The sequence below is a fragment of the Caretta caretta genome, chromosome 13 (genome assembly GCF_965140235.1).
Source record: "Caretta caretta isolate rCarCar2 chromosome 13, rCarCar1.hap1, whole genome shotgun sequence".
Lineage (NCBI taxonomy): Eukaryota > Metazoa > Chordata > Testudines > Cheloniidae > Caretta > Caretta caretta.
In genome coordinates this window covers 30,130,169-30,150,347 of record NC_134218.1, presented here as the reverse complement: position 1 = coordinate 30,150,347, position 20,179 = coordinate 30,130,169, and the positions used below count along the sequence as shown (strand labels likewise).

Sequence of the window (20,179 nt, the reverse complement as noted above, 5' to 3'; positions counted from 1 at the left end):
TGCTGGGTTGAGTGCCCTAGAGAGCGCCTGAGCCCCTGTGGATCTGCATGACACACCCTGGCCTCTGTCTTGAGACCAGGGTTAGGATGTGACCAATGCCACAGGGATTAGGGGAATTTGATCTCTTGTCCCACAATTCCCTGGACTCCTGGAAGTGCTTTCAAAATCTCCCAGAAGCCATGGCTTCCGGAAGCTGCCCCAGGGGACTGGGTGGCAGGCACCCGCAGGCAGTGTGACAAGTGGTGCTGTCTAGTGTTACTGTGGGTGTTGTCAGACTGCAGCCCCCAGAGCAGCAGGGCTGAGGCCCAGTTCTGCAGCTGGCCAAGGCCTGGGTTTTCAGGCCTGTCAAATCAGCTTGCTGTATCTCAGGGCCGTGAGGGGGGGCCCTGTCTCCCCCAGGTTCTGCACACCCTAGCCGACACTGCCTACTTGCTCTGCCTTGGAGATGAGTCCGGATGCTGACACTTGTGTTCTGAGGGTGGAAGGCTTGGCTCTGCTTTGGAGGTCGGGGTCCAAGAGTGGGGATCAGTGTCTCAGGCATTGACTGCATCCTCTTGTTCCCTTGCCATGAGTCTCGCAGCAGGGAGGTGAATGGCGAGACAGGGTGCCTGGCTTCATGGGCTGGCTCTGCCCTGGGAGCAGGAGCTGGGAGCGATTGCTCCAATGTGTGTGTCAGTCTGTATTGTCCCTACACCTCCCGCCCTCGACTCCCAGCAGCTGCCTCTTGGCCGTGTTCCCATGCACAGGAATTAAGCACTTTGCTCATCAAAGCTGCCTTCCCCATGGAGGCCCACAGCCATGCCTGCATTCCTTGGGCGCTGTCTGCCATGCAGCAGTGCCCTCACAGCTTGCTTGCCGGTTCCCAGAGACCAGTCTACGCTGGGGTGTTGCACAAATAACTGCGGAAGGTTAAAGAAGGGGCATCTCCTTCTCCTGGCCCCTCAGCTGTGCACTGGGCAGTTGTGTGTCTTCACACACACACACACACTCTCCCCCTCCCCGCCCCCCTCCCGCTGTCCAGCCTGTCAGTCAGGGCTGCCTTGGGACATCCCGTACCTCCCCAGCCTTTGCAGCTGTTGTGTTGCAGGTTCCCATGCTGGCCTGGCCTGGCATGGAGATGCCGCCCGCCCGTTTGTTCCCTCTCTGCACTGCAGCTGGAAGCCACCCCCATTTCTGACACAGCCGCTGGCTGAGGGTGGTGCCCCGTGTGATGAAGTGGGACTGTTCTTAATGTTTCCTCTGAATACTGTAGGGATGCCTCAGTTTCCCCTATGCATTTCTTAAGTCTCTAGGTGGTGGGATAAGGGGGTGTAATTGTTGCAGAGCAAAGGGCCAGTGTACATAAATGGCCGGACACTCTGTCTCCTGGCAACTGATGGCCTGGGCCCTTCCCCCCCTGCAAGGTGATAGCTAAAGGGGTTGGAGAACAAAGGAATCAGGTGACCTCCTGTCCCGGGGAAAGGGACAAAGCCCAGAGGAGCAGGGGGGTGGAGAGTGGGCCAGTTGGGGCTGGCAGGGGACGTGGAGTGAAGTGCAGATGTGGTTTTCTGGCTCACTGCCCCCCAAAATGGACCCAGCTGAGGGGTCCTGTTCTCTGTACCTACAAGCTCTGTTTTAGACTGTATTCCTGTCATCTAATAAACCTTCTGTGTTCCCGGCGGGCTAAGAGTCATGTCTGACTGTGAAGTTGGGGTGCAGGACCCTCTGGCTTCTCCAGGACCCCGCCTGGGCGGACTCGCTGTGGGAAGTGCACGGAGGGGCAAAGGATGCTGAATGCACCAAGGTCAGACCCAGGAAGGTGGAATTTGTGTGAGCTTTTTGCCCTGGAGACAGTCTGCTCACAGAGAGGAGGCTCCCCCAGAGTCCTGACTGGCTTCATAGGGAGCAGTTTCAGAGCATTGCCCGGGGACTCCGTGACACCCTGGGATCGAGGGAAAAGGCTTTACCAGCCTTTGGGGCGGTGCAGGCCTGACTCAGAGTGGAGGTGAGATGGAATCACCTGGAGGAGGGCTCCTGGCTTGGGGAGCAGCTGGCCCAAGGAAGAGCCAGAAGCAAATCGAAATGGTGGTATAGGAATGCGCAGTGGTTCTCTGACGTCCCCCACTGCCATGGGTGCCCTGGAGAAAAGGGCTTGGCTGCCCAGCACAGGAAGGACCCCCAGGTATAAATCCCCTTCTCTGGTGCTCTCAGCCACCCTACGCCCTCCAGCAGAGAGACAAGCGTGTGAAGCTCATGTGGGTTATTAGCATGTGTGTTGCCATCAGAGCCTTGTCTGTCTCTCTCTCCGATCTGCTGGAATCTGGGAGGCGCTCCCCACGTGGTGGGCATGGTTTCCCCCTCATCGGCTTAGTGCGATGGCAACGTGCGCCTGTGCCAACTGCTCCCACCCGGGATTAAGTGTACTGATCTCTGGCAGATTGCTCAAGGACTGCGGTGTTATCCTGGCCCAGAGCTAACCTCCTCCTAACTGCTGGGGAGGGCACGTCCTGGTGCTACCCGGTCGCAGTGTCCCTTCCCAGGGCCCGGGTGGTACTCTAGGAGACAAAACCCATCACCGGGATTGGCAGGCGTGGGTTTGTGAGCGGTGGGTAATTAGGCTGTGACCCCATTCGGTGCTTCGTTTATAGAAAAAAGGTCATAGATACAAAAAGAAAAGGAGGACTTGTGGCACCTTAGAGACTAACCAATTTATTTTAGCATAAGCTTTCGTGAGCTACAGCTCACTTCATCGGATGCATACTGTGGAAAGTGTAGAAGATCTTTTTATACACACAAAGCATGAAAAAATACCTCCCCCCCACCCCACTCTCCTGCTGGTAATAGCTTATCTAAAGTGATCGCTCTCCTTACAATGTGTATGATAATCAAGTTGGGCCATTTCCAGCACAAATCCATGTTTTACACACACACACACACACACACACACCCACACACACACCCACCCACCCACCCACCCACCCCTGTTACTCTGAAGCCTGTCATAGATACAGACATCTAGCCCTGGGGGACTAGCAGGAACCCGGCAAAGGAGACTGAGCCCATCTGGTGTGACGGATATAGTTGTGTTTAAAACCCATGATCAGTTGATTTAAATCCATTCAGCTGGCCTTCCTCCTCGCCTTGGGCGCGGGTCTGCCTTTGCCTCGGGCCCTTCTGGCAGCCCAAGCACTCTGGCTTGGCAGACCCATTGCAGGAATGTGACCTGTTTGCAGAGATCTCCGTAGCTGTCAGTGTCTTTCTGAGTCACCCACTGACACTTTAGTGACTCTTCTTCCTCCAGGAGCTGTGGCCAGTACAGTGGAGCTGTGCCAGATGCCCCCGGGCTATGTCAGCAGTTGCAGGCTCCCCCATGGCCATTTTTACTCTGGCCGTGACGCGCTCTTCCCCGTGTCTGAGCTCTCCGCTTGGTTGGACCAATGTTTCCATTGAACGATCAGTGCTGGCTCCTGCCCCATGCCACACGGGGGATCCAGCCTGGGGACTGGGGCTTCCTGCGGGCACCGGGGACGTCAGCTGCTGCACTTCGGGCCCCTGTAATTTGCACTCCCTGCTGTGCACGAGTGACAATAAATATCTCTTGCTGGTGTCAGTTGTTCCCTCCTCCGTTCTCAGTGGAGCTGGGGTTTGAAGCGGTTCGAGTAGCAATCCCGGACTAGCTCCTGTTTCCTGGGGCTGCACCAGCACGGCCAGGCCACCAGTACAGCAGGGCGGGTAATGCACAGCTGCAAAGACGGTTTGTCCTCTCGGGAGGCTGGGTCAGAGTCTGTGTCCATGCAGGAGAGAACGAAGGGCCTCAGTGAGAGCAGCAAACCCCCTAGCTCAGAGAGGGCTCAGCGGGCAGGCTTCCCACCTGCTTAGGGGAGGGCATAGCAGCCCAGCTCTGAGAACTGCTGCTTGCTGGCTAGTTACTACTGCTCATCGCAAATTTTAGGCCCTATATAAACTGTGGCTAGTGTTTGCATGTTGTTTTTAAAATCCCCAGTCTACATGGATGGAGAAGCTATTGCAAGCCACAAGGAAATGTTAGAGCCCGCTAGCCTGGGCTGCCCTTTGTGGCAGTGTCTGGGTCCTTGTGTGCTTGTAGATCACCCCGCATGATGGGCCCCGGTCCTGCCTGCCCCTCTGAGCACTGCTTTCATACTGGCGTTAGAGACGCTGCAGCTGCTCTTTCTTATGAGCCTCAGCCTGAACGTGGCCCTGCCCTGTTTGCAGGTGGCCAAGGACGTCTCTGTGCGGCTCCACAACGAGCTGGAGGTGGTGGAGAAGAAGAGGATCAAGCTGGAGGAGGAGAATGAAGACCTGCGCCAGAGGCTGATCGAGACAGAGCTGGCCAAGCAGGTGCTGCAGAACGAGATGGACAAACTGCGTGAGGTGAGAGGGCTGGGGTGCATGGGGGAGGGAGCATGTATGCACCCTGCTGTGTGGGGGTGGGGGGTATTTTATGTGTCCCTGGTGTACCAGGAAGCCAGCCCAGCTGTTAGTGGTTAGTGGCTACAGGCTCTCTGCCTGTAGAAGGCTTCCTGTCTCCTTGCACCTTGGGAATCCACTGGCCTCTCTGCTCTCCTCATTTAAATGAAAGCTGCTTTGCCATCAAAATATTTATAACCTTTCCCCCGGTTTGCAAGCTCTGGGCAGTGCCTGTCTCCTCTCTGTGAGCCTCAATGGCCTAGGGCCTCAGCTAAGTTGCTTGTGAGATCTCCGTTCCATCCCTACTAGACACTAGCCCTGCTGGGATTTACTTCGCCACGGTTCAGGGAGGCCTTAGCAGCAGGGGCTGACCCGTGTGCCTCCAGCTCTCTGATTCGACAGCAGCGGCTTTGACTGCCTATGTGGACGCTCTCCATAGACATGGACTAATAAATACTGTTCCGCCCTCCTGTGACGATTGGTGAGTGGGGCCAGGGTGGGAGGCCCAGGAGCTGCAGAAGACGTCCCTCAGGGGGTGTGTTTGTTTGCTGGTGGAAGGGACTGTGACACTTTCCCAGCATATGAGTGGGGTCCCTGAGAGGGAGGAAACCAGCCCCTCCTGAGCCTAGAAATGTCAACCGGCTTTCCCTGGGGCACCCTTGGCTCTGGTCCAGCCTGAGGCGTGTGTGACTGAGCCGCAGAGGGAGGGTCTATGCATGCACCCGGCAACTAGTGCATGTGGGGGGTGACAGATAGCATGCATGTGCCATGGCGGGGAGCTGGCTCCTGGCAGCAGCCCGGGTCTGGGGTCACTCTGGGCATAGAGTCCCCCCTCCCTCCTCAAGTCCAGTGCTGCCCTTGCCTCTCCCCCCATGTGTCTGCCTCACAGCAGCATGTACGCCCCAGTCAGCAGCAGCGCCATGCCCTGCCTCGTGGGGCTGGGAGGGCACTGCTGGTCCTGCAGCCTCCCAGAATAGCCTCTCTGCAGCATGCATCGTCTGGGTTGTATCCTGAGCCCCTGCCTTCAGCCAGGGAGCTGGGGCTGGCTGCAGGACCCCGGGGGCTGTCTAGGGGAGGCGGCTGCGGGGCAGGCCAGAGAGGAGCATTGAGAGCTGACTTGCTTCTCCCTCCTGGAGGGCCTGCTCTCCCTGCCATGCTCTGGGCTCTGACAGTAACGCCAGTACGCATAGTTCAGGGCAGGAGCAAGGGGAGTCGCTGAATATATGTGTATGTGTGGGGGGGTCCAGGTAAGCAGAATGGAATTACCCTGACTGACGTTCAGCTCAGACAGCAGGATCGTCGGCCTGACTCGGCGCCGGGCACCTCTGCTGACCGTGCCTCTCGCAGCACAGCACCCCAGCACCATGCTGGGGCCTTGGTTCCATGCTCACCCCAGTGCCATTCCCTGCACTGCTGGCCCAGGCCAGCCCCTCTGGGGAGCCAGCTAGCCACCCACCCTTGTGTTGTGCAGTAACCCTCCTGCCCTGCCTGGCTCCCTCCTGTGCAGATCCCTTTCCATGGCCCTTGTCCTTGCAGGCCAAGAGCGGACTTTGCTTACATGTCATGTGAGCAGCTGGGAACTAATCTCACACTTGCAAACCCTGTCCAGCTGCTCTGTGTACAGGGCTGGGGCTGATTCAGAGCAGCGGCTCTTCTTGAGCTGCCTACTGTCTGTCCTTGCTCTCCAATGCACGTTTGGCTCAGCGTTCCCTTGAGCATGGCTCCCCAGCCAGAGTGCTGCCCAACCGTGAGCAGACGGTACTAATGGGCATGAGATTAGCTTGTGTGCAGCCGGAGAGCATGAACTAGCAAAGGAAAGCGGCTGGAGCAGAACTGCAGGGGATTCTATGGCCTGATACCCAGAGGCAGAGAAAGCCGCAGTGTGAGCAGACGGAGAGTTATTGATGTCTAGCTGTGGCCAGGGATTAAGGTTTGTGTCGCCTGCACTCAGGGTCTCGCTGAGAGGTGCCAGAACATGCAGCTCCAGGGTTTCGTTGTGTCTAGTGCTCCTCGTTCAGGGGCGAGGGCGACCCCTGCAATCCCAGGCAGATAGTGCCAATGCAGAATCGCCCCCACAGGAATGGCAGTGCCCTGTCCAGGCTTTCAGCGCTGCACAGAGGAGAGCTGCATCTGGAGAGTTCTCCCTCGTTCGCATGGGCTCTCTCGGTTTGGTATCGCAGCTCCATGCCCTCTGTCTGGTCAGTTCCTCCTCCTCGCTGGAAACGCCTTCCTGCCTCCTCTGCTAGGCAGCTTGGCTTCGTGTCGCTGCGTTTCTTTGCCAATCTCGATGCAGCCCAGCTGGGTTTGTCCTCCTGCCTCAGCCTTTCATTTCTTATTCTGAGCAGCTGTGCATGGATGGGGCAGGTGGGAGGAAAGGCCAGCGCCATGCACTGGTGTTTGAAGTCCCTCTTGTTAATCTCCACAGGGTTCCTGACAGGCTACAGACAGGAAGATGCAGCTCCTTAGCTTTGCTAGGGAGTTGGATCTGCCTGGATCTGGGATCCTCAGGGCTGTCCCAAGGGCAGTTGTGATCTGATGGAGTAGTGGGCTTGAAGTCAGACATGGCTTGTGCTCTTTTCTCTGTAGCTGACTTGCTTTGTGGCCTTGGGCAAGTTGCTTCCCCCTCATTATCTCAGTTTCCCATCTGTGAAATGGAGTTGCTAATGCTGACCCTCCTGGGGAAGGGGCTTGAGAGAGGAAGCAGTACATAAGCACAGAATATTGTCATCTCAGAGGCAAATGTGCAGTTTCCTGGAGGTGTCAGCATGACTAGAAACTGTTTTTATGCATCTGAAAGCTTGCAGGTGTGCCAGAGACAAATCTATAGGGAGGGTGTGAGAGAGAGAGAGAGAGACACCCCCACACACCCGTTGCCCACTGCAGGTATCTTAGCTAAAGCCAGACTCTCTTGCCTCCTTTACAGAGGGTTGCAAGGGTCCCCTCTGGGCTGGGGAGAACCATCCCTTGTGCCAGCTCTCAGGACTCTGCACTTTAGAGGTGTGTGATGAGCGGGGGCCGAAATCTCTTCTCAGCTGGGAGCTGTGTATTTTCAGTGGCTTAGACCTGAACTGCAGGTGGGGTCAGGTCAGGTCCTGACTCCAGCAGGCATCCTCTGGGATACTCTCGCTTGGCTGCTAACTTATTTAGCCTGCTGTTCTTGGACTGTGTCCAAACCGTGGTGCTTCTCTGGGCTGAGGTGCTGTCTGAGGTGGCTCAGCAAAGGAGCTGGGCTGGCATGCCCATGCAGTGGATACCCCGAGGCCAGCAAGGTCCCAGCTCCTCATTAGCAGCTTCAGTGATTCATTTGGTTTTCTAATTAGGGTTTCTGAACAAGTGAGTTAACAGCCCTCAGCCGCCTCTTCCTCCTGTGCTGAGGTGCATCTTGGCAGCGCAGCAGCCAAGCTGGTTAGTAGCAATACAAACAAGCCCCTCTCCACGGCTCAGCACAGGGACAGGCTTGCCCCTAAGGGGATTAGAGGCTGATTATTTCTGCAGCCGGAAGAGGCGTCTCCCATAATTGGATAAATGCTGGGAAGGCCAATTAATCACCCAGCACATGCAACGCGACACCTGTGGCTCTGTGCATCTTCTCCCCTCCCAGGGCTGCATCTCCCGGAGCGCCTGAGTCCTTTGGTGGCAGGAGGGGGATGAGACAGGACCAGGTCCTGACGCCCAGCGGAGCCACATGGCGCAGCTCGGCACAGCAGGACTGGCGTGTTAATCTGAACCCAGCATTGCCCAGCAATCACAGTCCTGCTGCCAGCCCGTAGCGCTGGAGGGGTGCCCGGCGGCATGGCCGTGCTGACACCATGACCCCAGCGCCAGAGGCTGACGGGACTGTGGTGCTGATATCGCAGGCTCAGGGACGCCCTCTCCGGCCGTTACCCAGCCACTTTTCTGGCCTCGGGGTGGGACAGCCGGGTCCAGCCCCATTCCAGAGTCATGCTGGTGTCACAAGAGCATTTTGCTTCTGAGGGAGAGAAGGGGGAGAGATGTAAGCGTGGTGTGGCCCTGCTCCTTCGGGAGGGTTTGCTCACTGCATGGGGGCTTCCCAGCAGCAGCAGCAGCAGCCCTGACAACGGGCATGTCCTTGATAGGAGTGGCTTAGATCTCAGCACCTTGGCACAGCCAGCGGCTTGCACTGCTCAGCTGCAGTCTTCGGCTGCCGGGTCCCAGCACCAGCTTGTGAATATTTCTGGTGCAGCACGTGTTGAGGGCAGCATCCACGGGGCCCTGCTCTACTGCAGCGTCCCTGCTCAGTAGTGTGGCTGGCAGGGTTGTTCACCAAACACTTGCTGGGACTGCGGGGTTGAGTAGGCATCTGGGCTGCTCCGCCCGAGCGAGGGGAAATGCCTGCATCTTGCAGGAGCAGGAGACGTGGTGGCTCACAGTGGAGGGTTTCTCAAGACCCACTAAAGCAGCACGAAATTTGTCCCCCTCGAGTCAGTGTGGCTTCTCTTCCCCCCGGGTCTCCACATCAGGAGCAGGCGGCAGTGGCTGGAAAACAAAAATCAAATTCAGCTTTGAAAAGAGCTGTGAAAATTGGTGGGAAGGAAGGAGGTAATGTGCAGAGAATGCAGGAGCAGCCCAGGTGCACGGTGCATGCCTGGGACCTCACTCTGCACCCTCCAAGATGGGGAACTGCTGCTGCGTGTGAGGCTCCCCGCGCAATCTGCTTGGCGAAGGGCTGATGATCATGAGCCTCCAAGGCTGCTGCACGCTCTTCTCTTCACCACCACACTATGTGGGGGGGGCTCGCGGGGGCAGGGTTTGCCGTGGTTCTGCATCCTGTCTGCTGCCCTGCACGTTAAACAATGGCGATGAGGGTTCTTGTCCCACAGGCTCCCCCTGCCCACCCGGGCCCTCGCTCCTCTTCCTGCTCGTGCTTTGCCACAACACATTGAAAATCCGCCATGGTGCCCTTGGCTACGCGCCCTGCTGGTCATCACCCCCCATGGCTGCACCTTCCTCCTTTCTGGCTTGCCTCCTGCCCGGCTTGCCAAATGGCAGCTGCTAAGCTTACCTTGCTCGCCTGCCAGACCCACCCCCAGCTGGTGAGAGAAGTGGGAAGGGCATGGCCACGAGAAAGGGATATTCGCCCCACCTCCTTCACTCCCCTACTCGGAGCTGGTGAGTCACAGGTGGGTTTTAGGCAGAGCGAAGCATTGGTGCTTCCAGGGCTAGGGTATTTTTGGAGCTGACCCTACCAGCAGCAAGCACTGGTGTGCATGGAGTCTGGGCTGGGCCAGCCCCCAAGTCTGTGGGTGCACAGATGGAGAATCTTGGGTCTCACTCAGATAAGCACATGCGTGTTTTGCTGCTTACCTGAAATGTATCCCAACCTCTGGGGGCTCTGCCATATCCCACCACTCTCTGCTCCACCCAGTTGCTCCCTTCTCCAGCAGCCCCTGCCTTGCCCATGGCACTTTCCCCAGGCGGGGCCCCAGCAGCCTTCTCACCCGTCGGGCGCAGGCCCACTCTCCCCACACGCAGTGTCTCTGGGCAGGCAGCAGGTCCTCTTTGCTCTGAGTGTGTGGGGAGCAGCCCCTTCCCCCAGGCATCCCCCACTTCCTGCCTGCTTATCTGACTCCCCCCACAGCCTCCTTCCCTAGCTGACCTTTCTCCCTTCCTCGAGCCACCCCCACCCAGGTCCCCTCTTCTCTCTCCATCCCAGCTCTGCTCCCCAGCTGACCTGCCAGGCTGTTCTTGGGTCCTGCCTAGGGAGTGAGCACTAGCCCAGCAGGCATGTGTGTGTGTGGGGGGGTGTTCTTAACTCTTCTTGGGCAGCACGGCCCAAAGCTGCAGCCCCGGGCGGGGAGGTCAGAATCCCAGGTGCTGCGTGCTTGGAAGCTGGGTTGTCCGAGCTGCTGGGGGTAGGAGATGAGTGCGGGGCATCTCTGGGAAGATTCGTCATTGAGTGCCCCGCCTCACCCTCTGTACCTGAGGCCTCCTGGCTACTGAGTGGAGAACGGGGGCTAGCCTGCAGGTTTGCTGCCCTGCTGGATTGGCCTGACCAGCCGGCCAGGCTGCTGTGCATGTGGCCAGAACGAAACCCGCTGTACAACGCCAGCTGCTGGAACACCTTACCCAGGTTTCAGTTCTGCTGCCCCATGTGGGGTAGCGAGGAAGAGGCCGGCCGGTGAGGAGCACTTGCTGTGGTCTTGGAGGGTCATCCGTCCCTTCCCTGAATTCACGGTCTGCTGCCCAAACACTCCCTGCTGGATGGTGCAGAAAGTCAGGTCAGACAGCTTGGCTGGGAGGGTCCTGCCTGGAACTGGCTGCCCAGTCTGAGTCTCTCCTGTTTATCTGAGGTACTTACTCCCCCTCCCCACAGTATCTGAGCCCCTCACCATCTCCCACGCATTTATCTTCACACCTCCGGGAGGCAGGGCAGGCCTGTGACGATCCCACCCCCTGCACAGATGGGAACTGAGGCCCCAGGAGGCTAAGGGGCATGCCTAAGGGGACACAGGAAGTCGGAGGCAGAGCAGGAAATTGAGCCTGGATGGCCCCAGTCCTAGGCTCGAGCCCTGCCCTGTCTCATCTACGGGGGTGGGGGGGGGGAGGTGTGATGGCTCCAGGCTCAGTGGCATCATGCTGTGGACAATGTGGTGGTGGCTGGGGCAGTTGCATTTTTAGTAGAGGTATAGGAGGGACATCTGTAACAACCCCCCTACATTTTGTATCGGCAAGTGCTTGGGCCTGCCAGCTCCATGCTGCCCCGGGGAGGGAGGAGACCACGTGAGCCTGCAATCCGTTTGGTTTCCTAGGAGGCCTGCAGCTGGAGCAGGCTGTGGGACTGAAAGCTGGTGTTAAAATCTCATAAAGCTCTCAATCAGCTGTTCCCCAAAGCCCATCTTCATGTCTGCAGCATTCGGCTGCTCTACGCCTCTGTCCTTTCCATGTTGTGTAAGGGACCAGAGGCAGAAGCTGGATTCCAATGAGCTGTGGGCATTGGCCTTTCCCTAGAGTCGCTCTGTCCCCAGCACTGATAAATCTAGGATTCATGGGCCAATATGTGTAGTGTAAAGGGGAGCTGACACATTGGTGTGCTGATGTGATTTGTGGGCTGCTCCCTGGCAGAGAAGCCCAAGAGCGTCTACATTCCCTCAACCTGTCACTTCCTGCAGTGGCTGGCAGTCTTACGCTGGGATTTCCAGAAGGCCGAGGTGACAGCTGTGGGGACTGGATGGGCCGGAGCCAGGCAGCTGGGAGGACAGGGGTTTTAGAGGCTTCCTGGGAGAACTCGACCTCTGAGCCCTGCAGGAGTGCTTCACCTTTTGCCTGGGGCAAGTAAAATAGAGCTGCAATCTTGGGGACAGAGATTGTGACGAAGTGGGACTGTTCTTAATGTTTCCTCTGAATAGTGTGGGGGTGCCTCAGTTTCCCCTAGGCAGTTCTTAAGTATCTAGGGGGTGGAGTAAGGGTGTATGATCATTGCAGAGCCCTAGAGGGCATGTGTGTGCAGGAGTCTGGACACAGAGAATGGCCAACACCCTGTTTCCTGGCAACTGATGGCCTGGGCCCTTCCCCCCCTGCAAGGTGAGAGCTGAAGGGTTGGAGAACAAAGGAATCAGGTGACCACCTGGCCCGGGAAAGGAACAAAGCCCAGAGGAGGAGGGGCTGGAGGGGGTTTTCAGTTTGGGGCTGGCTGGGACATGGAGTGAAGTGCAGAAGTGGTTGTCTGGCTCACTGCCCCCCAAAATGGACCCAGCTGAGGGGTCCCGTTCTCTGCACCTGCAAGCTCTGTTTTAGACCATGTTCCTGTCGTCTAATAAACCTTCTGTTTTACTGGCTGGCTGAGAGTCACATCTGACTGCGGAGTTGGGGTGCAGGACCCTCTGGCTTCCCCAGGAGCCCCGCCTGAGCGGACTCACTGGGGGGAAGTGCACGGAGGGGCAGAGGATGCTGAATGCTCCGAGGTCAGACCCAGGAAGGTGGAAGCTGTGTGTCCTGAAGACAGGCTGCTCACAGAAAGGCGACTGCCCCAGAGTCCTGACTGGCTTCATGGGGAGCAGTTCCAGAGCATCGCCCAGGGACTCCGTGACAGAGATCTAATCTGTTTTATAGTGGCTGCAGAGCAATGAATAATGCTCTCTCCTCAAAGCCAAAAACACTCCTCCTTACCTCCCACCCCCAGGAATCCTGCTGAGCCCACATGAATTAGCAGGTAAAACAAATTCTGTTCCTGCAGCCATTGGAAAAGAATTCTAGCAGCAAAGCTGCTCCTCTCCTGGGCCAATGGTAGCACCTGGGCACCACCTGCATCTGCCCTTTTAGATGGGGAAAGAATAAAGAACTCTAGGACCCCACCTGAGAGATTGTCCCCGACCTGGGCACCTCACCTGAGCAGAGGAATCTGCCATGCTGCCCCAGGCAGTCAGGAGTCTGCTCAGAACTAACAAAACCCTTGCTCCAGGGAATGACTGGGCAGTGCTGCCTTGTCAGGCCTCACGCTCCTGAACAAGCTGATAGAGAAGCTAATAAATGAGCAGGGTCCAGTTCCTCCTGTTGGCCAAGTAGCTGGACCCTACTGCATCAGGCTCCAGCCCAGGGAATGAGACAGAGACAGCACCTGTTAGTCTGGTGGGCAGGTACAGGTGCCTCCATCCTCGTGACATTGGGCCTCTGCTGCAGTGGATGCCTTTGATCAGTAGACAGTCCGATCCCACCTCTAAGTCCCTGCACAGATCAACAGAAACACCCTGAACTGGCTCAGGTCGTCGCTCTCGCAGCAAACCCAGAGTGGTGTTATGGGCATCTGAGCAACAGACATGAGTGCTCTGAGCCGTCCCTTCCAGCTCCATCCTCTTCCTCATGTTGCCCTAAATCTGGGGAAGGCCTGTGGTGGTGCAGCCTGGATTGAAGTGTCTGCTCAGCCCCATCTCCCCGCTCACTCAGTGCCTGGCGGAGGTCAGCTAAGCTGCTGAACCCAGGGCAAGCCTGAGGGGATGCAGGTAGGAAGAGAGAAGTGCTTTGTTGAGCTTGCTTCCTCTGACATCTGCCCTCAGACTGCTGTGGGTTCCTGGACTCTGTTTAAAAAATCGCGCTCTGGTGCTGTCATGCATGCTAGCCATGGGAGCGCTGTAAGGACCTGGACAGACTCTGTCTTTGGCCGGTGATGTCAGGCTGGAGCTGGGGGAGCAGTTAAGAAATAAAGATGCTGTTTCCATGCAAATCGTGATCAAGACTAAAACTGGGCAGCCAATCCAGGAAGTCTGGCCTGGAACTGGAATGACTGAAGCCGGGAGTGTAGGTGCATGACTGGCTGGCAGGAGCTGCTGGTCTAAGGTGCAACAGAGGACTGCCACTGGTTGTGAAGCCCCAGGAAATGCCCTGGGCCAAGGTCATTATTGCTACTCTGGATGCTGATGCTGGAACCACACGGGCATCGACGACATTCTTGGTGGGTGGTGCAGGTCACGGCTTTGCACAGACCACCATGCAGCCCCTCCCGATGTGCTTAGTTACAGTATTGTGTCAAGTAGCCCTGCAAACCACCTCACAGGGTTTGTTCACTCTCTGGCCCTGCCCTGAAGCTGTCAGCGTCTCATTCCTTAGGGAGCCAGCCCCCTCACAGAGCAGTCTGTTGTGAGCACAGTTCCCCTTTGCGCCGATTCCTCCACCAGCTTCCAACCCACTTCCATCACCAGTACAAGGCCTCGGGCCTGATCTCCACAGTCATCAATAGGTCTGGTCCAGCTGTGTCGGTCACACTGTCTGCACCCAGCATTTGTCTGGGCAGCTGTCTCTGGATCTGTGGTTTACAGAGCCCAGGGCAGCTCATGATAGAGTGACTTCCCTCCAGGGTGTTAGAACTGCAGGGAGACAGGCCGAAGCGGGTGGCTCCAGAAGGCCTGCAACAGGATTCCTGTACACGTGGAAGTTTTCCAAGTGTGATGATCAGAAGCCAGGTTTGTGCTGGTGTCCGCTTTACATACTGTGCTGCTGAGAAGTGCCAGGCCGAGCTGTCCTTTATCACCAAAAGAGGGGTAGTAGGAGCAGAAGCTTCTCTTGTGTGCTTCTGCTCCCCGTGGGGTACAGGGTGCCCCTAGAAACCCTGGGGCGGCAGCATGGCCTAGTGGGTAGAACTGGGAGCTGCGAATCAGGGCTGCTGGCCTCCAGCCCCAGCTGTGCCGCTCTAGTCCATGGCAGACCCTCACTGTGACAGCACTTCCCTGCTTCACTGGGGATTGGCTCGGTACTTGGTGCTCTTCCATCCGCAGCCGGAGGCTGGGAATGCAAGGTATTAAACGAGCTGCCAGCAGCCCCCTTCAGGGGAATCAGATTTCGGAGTAGCAGCCATGTTAGTCTGTATCCTCAAAAAGAACAGGAGGACTTGTGGCACCTTAGAGACTAACAAATTTATTAGAACATAAGCTTTCGTGGGCTACAGCCCACTTCATCGGATGCATAGAATGGAACATATAGTAAGAAGAAATATATATACATACAGATAAGTTGGAAGTTGCCATACAAACTGTGAGAGGCTAATTAGTTAAGATGAGCTATTATCAGCAGGAGAAAAAAACGTTTGTAGTGATAATCAAGATGGCCCATTTAGACAGTTGACAAGAAGGTGTGAGGATACTTAACATGGGGAAATAGATTCAATGTGTGTAATGACCCAGCCACTCCCAGTCTCTATTCAAACCCAAGTTAATGGGATCTAGTTTGCATATTAATTCAAGGTCAACAGTTTCTCCTTGGAGTCTGTTTTTGAAGCTTTTCTGCTGCAAAATTGCCACCCTTAAAATCTGTTACTGAGTGGCCAGAGAGGTTGAAGTGTTCTCCTACCGGTTTTTGAATGTTATGATTCCTGATGTCAGATTTGTGTCCATTTATTCTTGTGCGTAGAGACTGTCCGGTTTGGCCAGTGTACATGGCAGAGGGGCATTGCTGGCACATGATGGCATATATCACATTGGTAGATGTGCTGCACCTTCCCTCCCCTTTAACTACATCCTTGGACAAAGTCCATTCAATCAAGCTGGGGACCATGTTGTGATGGGATTTCTCCTAGGCGGCAGCAGTGTGCCTCCATAATTAAGGTTAAGATTTTGTCATGGTTATTTTTAGTAAAAGTCACTGACAGGTCACGGGCAATAAACAAAATTCATGGAAGCTGTGACCTGTCCGTGACTTCTGCTGCTGCGGCTCCATGGTGTCCTCTGCCACTGCGGGATACCCCCACTGCCCGCGGCAGCTGGAAGCTGCAGGGGAGGGGGGTCTCCCTCCACACACGGCGGCTGGGAGCTGCAGGGTGACCGTATTTCCCAAAGAGAAAACAGGACACACCCAGCCACTCACCCAAGGAGCCGCCCTTCCCTTGCGCGAGGCTGTCGCCCATCGTTGAAACCCTGAGGAGGCTGTTGCCTATCGCTGGAACCCTCCCGGGGCCCTGCTAGCTGCCAGCTCTGATCCCTCATCCCCTCGGGCTGAAGCAGAGAATGTCAGGATGACCTTCGTGACATAAACATAGCCTTACCCATAATGCAGTTGGCAGGCATTGGTATTGTTTTTGCAAATGGTTAGATTGACCTAGGTGGCAAAAAGGTCAAAGTTCAGATTTTGGGGTTTGTTTTCTGCGTTCAGCAGCCCATAACCGAAGCTGGCAGCAAACGGCAGGGTTCTAGCTCAGGGTGGGGCCCACGGCCGATAGAGCAGTCTCTTGGTGCAAGTGTCTGCTTGATATTAAATAGCCGAATTCACAAATGCATTGCAGTGTGCAAACGACTCTGCATAACCCTTCTCTCATCTCTTTCCAGAATTCGTTGAAGAAAAGGGGATCTCGTTCTGTGGGGAAGACTGAAAAGAAGCCGTCAGTCCAGGTACCCAGACTGTAGCCAGTCAGGCCCTCCTGGGGCCATGTTGACTATCCATGGCGTTGTAGAACTCAAAGAGCCATGCTCACCCTGCAGGTCGCCAGTCCTGGCATAGCAGTAAAACTGTGCACATGGAAGAGGCATGTCTTAATTTGCATGGCCCTGATGAGTCGAGTGGCCCCTGGGGAATGGTTAGGGTGAAGGGTTTCTAATAAAGGGTTTGGAACGTAGCTCCCGAGGCCTGGAACCAGAAGTGCTAAGTGGGTTGGCCAGCCTGCTCAGCCACGGAACAATGCTGGTGCTGCAGAGAGCCACGTAGCTGACTTTCTCTGGGGGCTAGCTGGGGCTCTTCTCTGGAGAACATCCAATGGCTGAGGAGCAAATGGAGCAAATGCCCCTGCAGTGGTCCTACCTGGGACGCTAACGGTCGCTTTTCTAGGGAGTGCTACAGAGTTCATGCTCTCACCCCCACGTGGCTGGGTGGGGAGGCGGATGAGCATATGGCATACTGAGTGATGTGCTCTGTAAGGAATCTCAGCCAGGTCTCCTTGGCTGGAGGGAGGATACATATGACACAGCTGGAGAGTCAAGCCTGAAGAAATGGGGTGGGACTCAGAACAGTCCATACTCCACTGGGGTAACGAGGATTCGTTAACCAGAAAACTACTCAGACCCAGTATATAGCTAAGTGCCCTTGCTTTAGACCTTGGCTCTGGGCCTAGCTGCATGGGATGGATGGGGATTGCATGACGGGGTTGCCTGCAATAGCAGGGGACTGGACCTGATGACCCATGAGGTCCCTTCCAGTTCCACGTCCTGTTCCCGTGTGCCTGGTGGAGAGAGCACCGTACCTGGCTAGAACAGTGATCCCAGCACCACTTGGGCAGTTTTGACACTCTGAGATATTTAAAAATCTGAGCCAAAGCTCAGCCTGCAGAGAGGGTGCTGTGCCCTGGCTATTGGGTGATTGTGTGTGTCCCATTCACACCTGCCTCTGCAGCACGGGCCATTGCACACGGGCAGGCTCAGGTATCCATCTTGCTCAGACGGTTTAGTGGATGCAGCTGAGGTGCCTCTGTCCAACAGTCTCGCCTTGTAAACTTCCCGAACATCATGCATTCTGTATCCCTGCCTTGTGCAGGACACTGGACATGCAGCAGATATGGGCTCTCTCCACTGGTGGAAGGATTTCGTCTCTCAGTGACTGGTGTGTTCAGTGGCTTTGACTCTCTAATAACCTGACCGCGGTGCGAAGGTTCAGAGTTGGTGTTGTCACTGCAGAAATGAAAGCAGTTTATTGTTCTTAAAAGCCTCTCTCAAAGGCTGATGTCAGCATTTTAGAGGTAGGAAAGGACTGACCGGTAGAGTCTTCATCATTCATTGCTCTGGTTTGTCTCCAGCATCCAAATGCTTGATGTTGAGTTCATGAGCTGCATTAGTTAATCCTGAATAACAGTGGAATATCTGAATTACATGTAACTCAAGACACTGGCAGCAATGCCAAGGGGGTTCATTAGAACAATACAATGATACAAAGGAAATAGAATCATAGAATATCAGAATTGGAAGGGACCTCATGTAGTCCAACCAACCCCCTGCTCAAAGTAGGACCAATCCCCAATTTCTGCCCCAGATCCCCTAAATGGCCCCCTTAAGGATTGAACTCACAACCCTGGGTTTAGCAGGCCAATGCTCAAACCACTGAGCTATCCCTCCCCCCAGATAACATGAGTCTGCTGCAGCAGAATGAGTGTTAGAGGAAATTCCAACTCATTGCATTGCAGGGTTAAATTTATGGCCCTGCTTAAATCTGCAGTGAGGATAAAATTGGTCTTCCAGGATTTGCGCACACAGATATCCTCAGTTGGTATAAATCAGCATAGCTACACTGACATCAGTTGATCTGATTTCCACCGGCTGAGGATCTGGCCTGCCATTGTACGTGGGGGCATACCGTGGAGGGTACGCACACAGATTCACACACACGTACAAAGTATTCACTGGAATAGCAGGTATATCTTCCCTGCAGACTTAGGGAAAGGTCCATGTCTCCTGAGAGTTTGTCTCACCCCCATACCTGCGCAGTGATGATAAATCTGATAATCCGCTGCCCACCGTGACACACTTGGTGGTGGTTCTGAAATCATTGACCAGGAAGCAGTCTGTGTTTTCCCTTTGCAGGGTGTTTGTGTCTTAGCAGACCTCTTTGGTGGAGGGGACACGCTGAAGAATGGGGGTCTGTTTCTGCTGGTTTCTTTGTCCTTTCATTTGTGGCTTTTCTTCCGTCCTCCCATATTTCATCAATGGAGGAGCTTGGTCAAGACAACTGGATGTTCCCCAGAGCACACGTCTGTACATGTGTTGGGCACTGTGGTTAATGGTCAGGTGCACCAGTTTGCACGTTTGAGCTGCACTTGGAAACGCTGTCCCCTCTGCCATCTTTGTCCCTCTTAGTGGGAGATGTTCAGGCCTTTGAGAACATCAAAAACATTCTTACAAGACATTGTTGAGACTGAAATACAAAACCATCCCCACTCCCTCCTAATGAGATACCACAAGGGGCAGAGGGAACAAACACAACACAACTCCAAACCACAGGACATAAACCTCATGTTTCTCAGGCTGTCGTCTTCATGGAGCCAAGAAAGACCCCATGGCTGCTGCAAAGCTGGGTGAGCTCAGGAGATGGACCCCCAGATTCTTCAGAAATCCCTAGGGTGTGAGCAGTATGCTGGTGTGCAAGGGTGGGCAAAGGGATTAGGCTGTCCATGCTACTGCGCAAATGGGTCTGGGGGACTTGAGGCTCTGCCTCATGTGAGTTATGACTGTCCCTGTGTCAGCACTGTGGGTAAAACTGGAAAGTCCAGCAATTTCTCAGCAAGACTAGTCCCTTCCCGTGATGCGACTGATGTAGGCCGTGACGAGTGCAGCAGGAACACCTAGAGAGATGGCGTCCTTCTGCCTACCCTTAGCTGCGTTCGTTTCCTCACTTGCTTGTTTCTGCGGGAGGGAGCGCTGTTCATGGGTAACTCTCAGCACTGCTACTTGTGTGCTGTGAGCTATCGCCAGTGACGGCTTTGATTCATGATTGATCGCTGATTTAGAGAGTTCCTGGGGCCACATCCTGCTCACATCTGACTGGTGTAGTATGAAATGTGACTCTGTTCAAATTAAAAGGGTGGTAGGTGGAAATCAGACAGACTGCTATAGGTGGGCTTCCGTCTGTCATCTGAGTGTTCAGAGAGCACCATTCACCATCACTTCTAGGGGTCTGATGGTTCCAGGCCAGTGGTTTGGCAGTTTGGGTGTGTTGATCTTCAACACTAAGACTTGAATTTTCTCAAGATCTGAACTCCCATTCAGGCACCTGAGCAAGGGGCAGATTTTAAAAGGGTACCACATCTTGGGCGCTGAGATCTTTTGAAAATCTGGCCAGGAGTGTCCCTATGGGAGCTGCAGGGAGGTGTGGGTTTTGAAAGTCTTGCTTTTATTTAGGTGCCCAAATGGAAACCTCTCCTGGAAATCTGCCTCCAACTGAGGGTGCTCAACACTTGAAAATTTGGCCCTCATAGGGTATAGTAAGGGCTATATCCTGTCCTTCGCAGTACACCATTTTTCCACTGATGTGAAATCGGCTGGTGAGCTCTTGCGGAATGTTCTGAGTGAGGCGGAAGGATAACATGAGGCCATCATGCCCACTGCTCTGTCAAGCAGGGGTTTGCGCCCTAGCTTGGGAGCAGGCACCCACCTTTACACTCTGAACGAGGCTGCAGTAAAAAACTCTGGGATTTCATAAAGCAGCCTGGGAAGTTTGCAGAGTTAATAGCTACTGCTCATCTGAGGGTGATGCAGGCTCAGGCGTAGCTGTTGAATTTGAATTTTCAAACTGTATTAGCCATCTGGAAAAAAGATCTTGACTGCTTCACAGGGCACTCAGTGGGAGGGAT

The 20,179-nt window shown here is 55.2% G+C and overlaps 1 protein-coding gene across 6 annotated transcripts in view; it reads left to right on the top strand.

Moving 5' to 3' along the window:
• Positions 1 to 20,179, top strand: part of MTCL2 (microtubule crosslinking factor 2) — an 83,120-nt gene that overhangs the window by 25,714 nt on the left and 37,227 nt on the right. For all 6 annotated transcript variants that reach the window (XM_075118846.1, XM_048820787.2, XM_075118847.1 and 3 more), the window contains exons 3-4: positions 4,213 to 4,371; positions 16,176 to 16,238. In XM_075118846.1, coding sequence (XP_074974947.1) covers positions 4,213 to 4,371; positions 16,176 to 16,238 — 222 coding nt within the window. The remainder of the gene's footprint in view (positions 1 to 4,212; positions 4,372 to 16,175; positions 16,239 to 20,179) is intronic.